The following is a 10412-nucleotide window of genomic DNA, read 5'->3' on the forward strand; positions in this document are numbered from 1 at the left end:
TTTGTGGTATATTCTTGTCAGAGTGGCACTAGGTAACCAGAACACCAGCCTTTCTTCCAAGGTGCCTCTCAAACCTCCAACTTTTTAGCTAGTGCTCAAGTACATTAACCATTTGCACCACCCAGGGACTAACAGTAACATTAAGCAGGTGCTCAAATGTTAGCTGTTACTTGATTGATATTCTATTTCATGTGGCTTATAAGGAAATAATCGTACTATAGTGTATGTGTGGAGCCCTTTTGTGTTAACATGCTCAGCTATTTATCAAAAGATTGGAGGTTCAAATCCACCCAGAGGCTCCTCAGAAGAAAGGGCTGGTGATCTACTTCAGAAAAATCAGCCATGAGTTGGAATCGACTCATTGGCAAGTGAGATTTTTGTTTGTTTTTTAAATAGCATACATATGTAACAGAAAAAAAAAATTTATATGGGTGCACATGATCAAGTAATTACTGACAGGGAGATGATTCAAAAGTTGTGACTGCTGACGCATGACATGCTGAAGTCAACATGGGAGCCACGAAGGTGATTCCAGTGATCTGGCCTCCAACTGGAAGTACTTTCAAAGTTCACTGAGTTCATCTTGTCCTAATGGGGAGATGTTCTCTTTGTCCCCCAATCTGTTGTGCTTACTGTGCCTTCTGTATCCTTGACTTCATCTGCTGTTCTCTTGGCTGGGTTTCCTACTTTAGCTCCTGCCCCAGGGCTGATCCATAGTCCCTCTAGTAGTAGAATGCCCTGAAAGTATTTGTAGTTGCATAAGGTAAACAGGGACTGACTGGGCAGGTGGGTTGGTGGCTTATTTGACATGCAGAATAAAATGCCAGTGTGTTTTTTGTTTTGATTTATTTCCCTACAGCTACTCTGCCCAAGACTTGGCTGGCTCTAGGATAGGTGCCTTCTCCTATGGCTCTGGCTTGGCAGCCAGTTTATTTTCACTTCGTGCTTCCAAGGATGCTTCTCCAGGTGAGTCCCGTCTTTCCATCAATGCACTCATGACAAGATTCATCTGGTGAAAGAAGCCGTCTTCCTCCTCCCCACTATGGAAGCTTACATCTTGATGGAATTATATTGTGATTGGGAGCAAGGAAAATCACTGAAGGGACCTAAACATGGAGTAATTTTGTCTAATTTATGTTTTTAAAGCACATCCTTGGCTACCACTTAGAGAACAAAGAGGAACAAAGGTGGATATGGGTAAATCAGCAAATAGTCTAAGCAAGAGATGGACTTGTTAAGGTGGTGGTTTGGTTGCAATTGGTTAAAGAGAAGTTGATGAATTTGAAATATCCAGTAAATATTTGCTGATTACTTCATGATTAATGCAATCAAGGACACACATCTATGCCCTATGTGGAATATACTTTGACTAGATGAGGGTGCCTGCCTAGATGTTTCGATAGCATACATTATGGTTGCTTGCCTTTATTATTTCTTAATATTCTAAGCCTCACACAAAGCACTTTCTCCAGGGTGTGAAAACTCCCACAGAACCAGGCAATTGGTGATGGGTAGTGACAAAATGTTGGGCAATCCTACTTCCGTAGTGATATTGCCTTGGAAACCCAAGGAGGGGTCGCTATGAGTCAGGGCCAACTCAACGGCAAATAACAACAACAACAGTGACAATGACACTAGTTAAGCATCTCACTTTTCCTTCCCAGGTTCCCCACTTGAGAAACTGGTGTCTAGTGTATCAGATCTGCCAAATCGCCTAGCCTCCAGGAAGCGTGTATCTGCTGAGGAGTTCACAGAAGTAATGAACCAGAGAGAGCAGTTTTGCCACAAGGGTAAGAAAAGGGGCAGGGCGAGAGAAGGAGAAGGCAATTCATCTCAGATTCCATGCCAGTAGCTGGGAGCCAGGGGACAGTGGTAGTTCAGTGGTAGAATTCTTACTCTCTATGCAGGAGACTGGGGTTCCCTTCCTGGCCAATGCCCCTGACATGCAGCCACCATTCATCTGTCGGTAGAGGTTTGCATGATGACATGATACCGAACAGGTTTCAGCAGAGCTTCCAGACTCAGACAGATAGGAAAAAGAGCCTACTTCTGAAAAATTAGTCAGTGAAAACCCAATGGAGATCAACAATCTGACCACAACTGATCATGGGGATGGCACAGGATTGGGAGCATTCTGTTCTGTTGTACATGGGATCGCCATGAATCAGAGGCAAACCAGAAACAGCTAACAACACCAAGCTGGGAGCCAGGGGATCCAGAAGTCTAGGATATAGGTGACAATGGTCAAGACTTCTTTGAACTATGACTGGGAAAAGATCTGCTTGAGCCACAGTGTCAAGAACTGGGTAGAGAAGCAGAAGGCAGAGTTGGGAACAGGTAGGAGATGGCACAAGCTTTCCAGTACAGAAGGAAGCAAGTTTCCCCAAACAGAATTCTGGAGAATGAAGTCTCATAAAAGGCAGAAGTATGGTTTTTCAAATGACTATCTATGGGAGCTCTGGTAGTGTAGTGCCTAAGGCACTAAACTGCTAACCAGAAGGCTGGCAATTCAAACCCACCAGCCACTCCTCAGAAGGAAGGTTGGGCAATCTATTTCTGTGGTGATACTGCCTCAGAAACCCAAGGAGGGGTCACTATGAGTCAGGTCTGATTCGACGGTATATAACAACAACAACAATAACATCTATGCAACAGACAACAGAAAGAGCCCAGATATTAGAACTAGATACCCAAATCTGGACCTGACCTGGGCTGCTCACTAGCTGTGTGCCTTTGGGAAAATGATTGCACTGTTCTCAGTTGCCTGATTTCTAACAGTTTACCAACTTTGCAGGTCACCAAGCAGATTAAATCAATCACTATACATATTGCCAACACATGCTACTGTCTACTCCCAACTGCTCCCTTTCCCCACTAAACATAACAAACTGTCACCCAGAAAAAGCAACAAATGAAAAGGAAATAAAAGCCAAAGAAAAGTAGGGATAGGGAGACTGAATGGTGGTCTCAAACCTATGACAACCATATTTTCTCTAACAAAATGTGAGACACGTGGCTTGCAGTCTGGTCTGAAAAGATGATAGAACATGTGAAATTGGGAATGTGTCAGTGTTCCAGAAAACCTAGCACTAATGGTCACCAATATTCACCTGGAACAGTGGACATAATAGAGCTAACTGGAAATGCAACTGTAAAAAAAAAAATTGGAAGCAAGCCAAGTATTCATACCACAATGCGGTATAGCCACAGAATGGAATATTATTTACCATAAAGAGAAATGAAGTTCTGATACACTGTATGACATGGATGAACCTTGAAAATATTACACTGAGTATAAGACACAATAGGGCAAATAATGAAACATATGAAATACATTTCACATATGTTTCCGAGGCAATATCACTATGGAAGTAGATTGCCCAATCTTCCTTCCAAGGAGTGGCTGCTGGGTTTAAACCACCCGCCTTCTGGTTAGTAGTCAAATGCCTTAGGCACTATGCTACAAGAGCTCCTATATGAAATATCTAGAAGAGGCAAATGCATAGAGACAAAAGTTTATCAGTGGTCACCGGGGGGCGGGGTGGGGGAGAGGAAAACAGGGAGTTGCTGCTTAAGGTATACTTGAGTATCTGTTTAAAACCAAACCAAAAAACTCACTGCCATCTAGATGATGCCAACTCATAGAAATCCCCTTGGATTTCTGAGGTGATAAATCTTTGCAGAAGTAGATTCCCTAGTCTTCCTTTCATGGAGCAGCTGGTGGGTTTGGACTGCCAACCTTCTGGTAGCAGTCAAACGCCTTGGGCACTATACCACCAGAACTCCTTAGCTTCTGTTTAGAGTAATGAAAAACACTTTGAAATGTATATCACAAAATAGATAATGTACCTGTCACTGAATTATACACTTAAAATGATTTAAATGGCAAATGTTTTGTTATCTATATTTTACCACAATAAAATTTAAGTGAAAAATAAGACCTCTTAGGTAAACATTAATGGACAAAGCACTGAAATGGTACAATGGAATCAGAGCCACAGAACTTAGGGCTAGGAAGGAAATGTCTATTAGGGAACTAGATGTTCCACTTCAACCTAGAGAAGGTGCTCCGGTGGTGCAGTACCTATGGCATTTGATTGCTAACCAGAAGGTTGGTGGTTCAAACCCACCAGCCACTCTGTGAAAGGAAGTTGGGGCAATCTGCTTCTGTAAAGATTAATGCCTTGGAAACCCAATGGGGTCACTAGGAGTCAGAATCAACTCAATGGCAGTGGGTTTGGTTTATTTTTTTGGTCAACCAAGGTATTATTGGCAAAAGGATGTGATGAAAATTTTGGTAGAGAAAGGGCATGTTTACTGTAGGGAAATGTCATACTCCTAGAGTAAAAAAGTTAATAGCCAAGTCTCGAGTACCAGATCCGATTCTGATTCTTCTGCTGGTCCAGCATTCTGGACAGAGAATTAAGGTGACCTAGCAGCCCCCTTCAGGAGCTCTGGTAGCATAGTGCCTAAGGCACTTGACTGCTAACGGGAAGGCTGGAGGTTCAAACCCACCAGCCACTCCTCGGAAGGAAGATGGGGCAATCTACTTCCATAGTGATACTGCCTCAGAAACCCAAGGAGGGGTCGCTATGAGTCGGTCCGACTTGACGGCACATAACAACAACAACAGCAGCCCCTGTCAGCACCGCCCGCAGAGCTTCACCATGAAGTGGTAGCATTTCAATTACTCTTTTTCTCTTCCCCTCCACCATATAGTTGTTTTTGAATATTGCTTCTTCTCTTCATTCCACAGTGAATTTCTCACCCCCTGGTGACACCAACAGCCTTTTCCCAGGCACTTGGTACTTGGAGCAGGTGGATGAGCTGTATCGCCGCAAGTATGCCCGGCGTCCCTTCTAAAGGCGGTGAGTGAGAGTTTGCAGAATTGGGGGCATTGTCTTTCCTCTGGATGACAAATGTGATTCTGATACTCTCACCAGGCCAGAGAGGGTCCATTGCTCCCAAATTGAGGGCGCATTGCTCCCAAACTGACCAGTGGTGAGAGTTTGTACCATGAGGGTCATTGAAAAGTGGAGCAAAACTGGAAAGGAGCATGTCACTAAATCGTGAATATGAATAGAAGAGTAAGACTTGTCTACTTGATAAAATATGAAGCTTCCTTAGAAGCTCAAGAGGAACAAAATCAGCACCTATGAAAGGAAGTGGGCTGTGCACCTGAACTTGTGCATCTCATTGTTCCTAGGGGATGACATCCGTAACAAAGATGAATAAACCAAAAAAATAAAAACTAAACTCACCGCCATCAAGTCAGATCTGACTCATAGCGACCCCTCCTCGGGTTTCCAAGGCAGCATCTCTACAGAAGTAGGTTGCCCCATCTTTCTTCCAAGTAGTGGCTGGTGGGTTTGAACTGCCAGGCTTCTCATTAGCAGTCAAGTGCCTTAGGCACTATGCCACCAGAGCTCCTCCCATAAAGATTACAACCTAGAAAATCCTATTGGGCAATTCTACTCTGTCACATAGGGTCACTATGAGTCAGAATGGACTCAATGGCACAAAACAACAAGATTAAACCAGTGACAAGGAAAAAATCAAGAAGAAGCCAGGCACCATGGAGTTTAGTCTGACTCACGGTGACCCCATATGTGTCAGAGCAGAACTGTGCTCCATAGCTTTCGGCTGATTGTTTTGGAAATAGATCACCAGGCCTTCTTTCGAGGAACCTCTGGATAGATTCAAATACCATCCTGAGTGAGCACTTAACCATTTGTTAAGTGGGACTCTGGAGGCAAGGAGGGGGCTGTTAAGTATGTCAAGCATGTTCAGTCATCATAAGCAAAATGAGAGGGGTGGGGGAGAAAGAAAGATTGAGATTTGGGCTTTTCAAGGGAGAATTTCCAAATCAGACTTCATCCCTCTCATGGTGGTAAGCCTCTCCCAAGTGCTTAGGCAGCACTGGACCTATGGGATTCTTGTACTTTTCTCATGCTAGTTGTTCACATGAGTGATTGACCTACAACAGTGAGATTTTAGCTGAAATGAAGATTTGATGTCAGTGTAGTGCCCTATTGGGCTCTCCAGACCTCTGCACTGCCCCAGCCTGCCCAGCCTGCTCTCCTGTCACTGTCAGGACCTGTAAGGGGACCCTATACCCCCAGCCTTGGCTTGTGTGATATTGGGGCTAGGTGGGCAGTGGGAGCACTTAGGGGAGCCCCATTGTGCAACCACACCTCAGACAAGCAGCAGGCACTGGGGGGCAGTGTGTCCCACCACGAGACTCATGATTCACTGTCCTTCTTTTGTGTCTTTTTATTCTACAGACCCATGGAGCTGTAGAGCTTCGCCCGTGACTTTATGAAAACAATCCCCACTCTTAGCTGGTACATGGTTTGGGTGCGTAGCCTCCAGATGCATTGTCCCTGTAGAGTGAGAGGCCATTCTTACTAGATCTCCATGCCTTTCTCAGCTACAGCCTCTGTCCCCAGCTTAGGGTTATGGACCAAGGGCCCTTTCTGAGGAGAATGATGGAGGGAAGGAAAGAAGGCCTGCTCTTGAATCATGAACTCAAACTCAAACTCATTGCCATAGAGTTCATTCTGACTCATAGCGAGCCTAATTGGGTTTCTGATGCTGTAAGTCTTTATGGAAGTAGATTGCCAATCTTCCTTCCACAGAGTGGCTCGAGGGTTTGAACTACGGACCTTCTGGTTGGTAGCCAAATGCCTTATCCACTATACAACTGACCTCCAGAAATGTGATAGACCAGCTGTTTCTTCCAAGATCCAGATAACTTTTCTACCTTTTGTTATAGCTTTGTTATTTTTATTATTAATAAATTTCTGTGGTGTTCTGTCTTTGTTCAGGTTTTCTGTGGATTTTCTAAATTTTACAGCTGGTACTAAAATAACCCGACCCATTGCCTCAAGTCAATTCCAACTCATGGCAACCATGTGTGTTACAGAGTAGAATTGTTCCATAGGATTTTCTTGGCTGTAGTGCCTAAGGGATTTGACTGCTAACTAGAAGGCTGGTGGTTCAAACCGATCAGTTACTCCTTGGAAGGATGGTGGGCAATCTACCTCTGTAGTGATACTGCCTCGGAAACCCAAGGAGGGTTCTATAAGTCGGATCTGACTCCATGGCAGTGGGTTTGGCTTTTTTAATCTTTACAAAAGTAGATTACCAGGCCTTTCTTCCAAAATGCTGCTGGGCGGATTCACCTCTTAGCAGTGGAGCACAAACTATTTGCATCACCCAGGGACCTTACTAAAAAAAAATTATACTGCAATTGAAGAGTGAGACAGAGATAGTGACTTCTGGCTTCCCTGGGACAGGAACACCAGAAGATACCAGCTGACATGCAAAGAAGCCTCCAGGCTTTGAGAACCTACTCTCTCCACCCTGCACCTCCCCAAGAGATGAAATTGCTGAGCATTCACTTCATACCCTGCCTTTTCCCTTCCTTTTTCATTTAATTTCTGCCACATTCTGCTAAGTACTATGAGAGGTCCAGGGGACACAAAAATGGGGAAACACAGCTCATTTCCCCAATCTAAAGATGCAGCGTGCAGGCAGGCAGTGGTGGTTCAGTGGTAGAATTCTCACCTTCCGTGGGGAAGCCCTGGGTTCGATAGGCAGCCAATGCACCTCATGTACAGCTACCACTTGTCTGCCAGCGCAAGTTTCAGCACAGCTTCCAGACTAAGAATAGGAAGAAAGGCCTGGCTATCTTCTTCTGAAAACCAGACAATGAAAACCCTGTGAATCACAAAAGTGCTCTCCACAACTGTTTGCAGGGATGGCACAGGACTGGGAAGGGTTTCATTCTTTTGACCATGGGGTTGCCATGAGTTGGGCAGCAATTGGAGGGCAGCTAACAGCAGTAGCAAAGACTGGGCCCCCAGGGAGAGCCAACACACAGGGTCCAGAAACTGGGTCTGTAGAGGCTGTAGCTCAAACCTCCTTGATCACACCTTACCAGTGTTGGAAAAATAAACACAGGGAAGAGCTTATTTAATAGGCTAAGTTGTTCACGCCTCCAGTTAAAGACTGTTTCATTACCTAGCAAGCAATTTTTCCATTAGATGATTTTTTTTTTTTTTTTCATTTTAAATGTACTTCCTTAAAATAGAGTGTTATACTATTTCTAAGAAAGAGGAGTGATATTTTTTTTTTTTTTTTTTTTTTTTTTTTTTTTTGCCCTGTTCCATTAGGGTGCTGCTTTTGCCAGAGTCCTCATGTAATGTTTCAATAGTTTGGGAAGATGGGGATTGCAGGGGGCAAGGGGTAGGAGGAAAGAGGAAGACATTGACTGTTGTTCTTTATTTCCTCTTAGAAAGTTTTCTTAGCCACCTTGATAAGAAAAGTGCACTTTGCTAGAAACACTTCTGCACCACAGACAGTAAAGGGCTGCCATTCCCAAACCCCAACTGCAACATCACTTCAGGGGCCCTCCCCTCCCAGCAACCAGAGCTACTACTCACCACAGCAGGACACTTCCAAGACCTGCTCCAAATCTGGACAGCACAAGGACCCTACAAGCCATTAATTATTTTAATATTATCCTGGAGGTAATAGCAATAAATGGATTAACAGGATGACCCTAAAAATGGGGCTATTGAAAAAAAACTATGGGAAGACAAGCAAATAAAATGCATCTTCTCATAGCAACTTGTTCTGGTGAGCAATTTTTTCTGTTGCTGATGTCAGTGTAAGCATCCTATTGTATAAATGAGATGTCACTTTTTCCAACAGAAATAAAAAGTTCATTAAATTATCAAAAAAGAAAAAGGAAGAAAGAAAAAAAGCTCATGTTGGAGAAGAAGACCATTACAACTGGTGGGGAGCCTACCTGGTATGTGGGGGAGTCCATGGAAACAACTGGGCCTTGGGCAGGGACATGAGATGCTGCGTCACCCACTTCACTCTTTTGCACAAGGCTGTCACATCATCCAACAGCAATTCTCAGATAAACTCCAACTGGGCAGCTAAACCAGCATCACTTAAGTCTCTTCTCCAGCCCTCTGTCAAGGGGCTTGTGGAAAGTCCCACTGTATCAGCTACAAGTGTTGTTTAGTAGCTCTTCTTTGCTAATCCCCTTGCTGTCTGGCTCCCCTCGGCAAGCTGTTTTGGGTGCTCAAACTGGTTGTTGTTCCTGGCAGGATAACATATGCCTTTCCTAAGATCTCTGGAATTTGGCTGAATTCTTGGGAGAAAAGCCCATATTCACCTTGAATTCTTGAGATCCAAGATATTAGGTCTTGTCTTCTGTCCACAAAGGAGCTCATTGTAGGATCTCAGTCCTGAAACTTGCCTCTTCCCCATCTGGGTACCTGCCTCCATCAGACTTAGCAACCATATCACCCAATGCTGGAGCTTGGGCCTCCCTCTACTGCGGAGTCATTTGGACACAACACAGGGTTGTCAGAGTATCAGGATATTGACCAATGGAAGGGATGCTGGCCATAGCCCTGCATTCCAGCTGTACCTCAGCCCTGGCTCAACTGCAAGGCACTCAGGATGACATTGATGATTCAGTAACAATACACACAGAGGGTCCTGGCCCCCTTCAACATCCTTCCTTACCAAATTTTATAGAGCCCAGGCCTTATGGAATGAATTATGTCCCCCTAAAATGTGTGTTGTAAGTCCTAACCTCTATGCGTGTGGTTATAACCCCATTTAGGAATGGACTGTCTTTGTTTTGTTAGTGAGGTAGGATTAGCATGAGGTATATCTTGAGCCGATCTCTTTTAAGATATAAGAGATTAAACAAGCAAACAGAGAAGAGATGCCAAGACACACAGGGAATCAAGTGACCAATACAATAACACTAAGGAAAATTAAGACACAGGGAGGCACACAAGAGGTACAGACAATAAAGACAAACACTTTTACATGTACAACACTGAGTTATCAGTGATAACAAACATTAATCTACAGGTAAATAGGTAGATACACAGGCTGCATGATTAGGTAACCAAAAAAAAGCAAACTCACTGCCATCGAGTTGATTTTGACTCACAGCAACCCCTTTTGGGTTTCTGAGGCAGTAAATCTTTACAGAACACTAGGCAAAAGGGAATATACCCATGACCATATATAAAGTTGGCAGATGATATTTCTATATATGTATTTTTATGTGCAATAAGAATGTCCATACACAATAGAGCTAACAGGGAGCAAAGTTATGATAACTTCTTAGCCAGAGCCAACCACACTGAGGAAGCAAGTAGTTGGACCTGTGGGCACAGTACCATGGTCACAGAGGACATCAAGCTCAAGTGGCATAACATACTACACGAAAACATTGTTCTACATTCTACTCGGTGAGTAGAGACTGGGGTCTTGACAGCTTCCAAGAGGCCATCTGGATGCAACAATGGGTTTCTCCTTTTCCAGAGCAAAGAATAATGAAGAAAACCAAAGATACATGGAAACAATTAGTC

General features: G+C 43.9%; 1 protein-coding gene across 1 annotated transcript in view; it reads left to right on the plus strand.

The window, feature by feature from the left end:
• HMGCS2 (3-hydroxy-3-methylglutaryl-CoA synthase 2) overlaps positions 1–4863 on the plus strand; it is a 57019-nt gene extending 52156 nt beyond the window's left edge. Inside the window, exons 7-9 of the mRNA XM_007948483.1 lie at positions 860–966; positions 1665–1790; positions 4757–4863. Of these exons, the coding sequence (XP_007946674.1) occupies positions 860–966; positions 1665–1790; positions 4757–4863 (340 nt within the window). The remainder of the gene's footprint in view (positions 1–859; positions 967–1664; positions 1791–4756) is intronic.
• Positions 4864–10412: the final 5549 nt, after the last annotated feature.

Source organism: Orycteropus afer, unplaced genomic scaffold (genome assembly GCF_000298275.1).
Source record: "Orycteropus afer afer isolate SDZICR_OR568_19922 unplaced genomic scaffold, OryAfe1.0 scaffold00010, whole genome shotgun sequence".
In the NCBI taxonomy this organism is placed as follows: Eukaryota; Metazoa; Chordata; class Mammalia; order Tubulidentata; family Orycteropodidae; genus Orycteropus; species Orycteropus afer.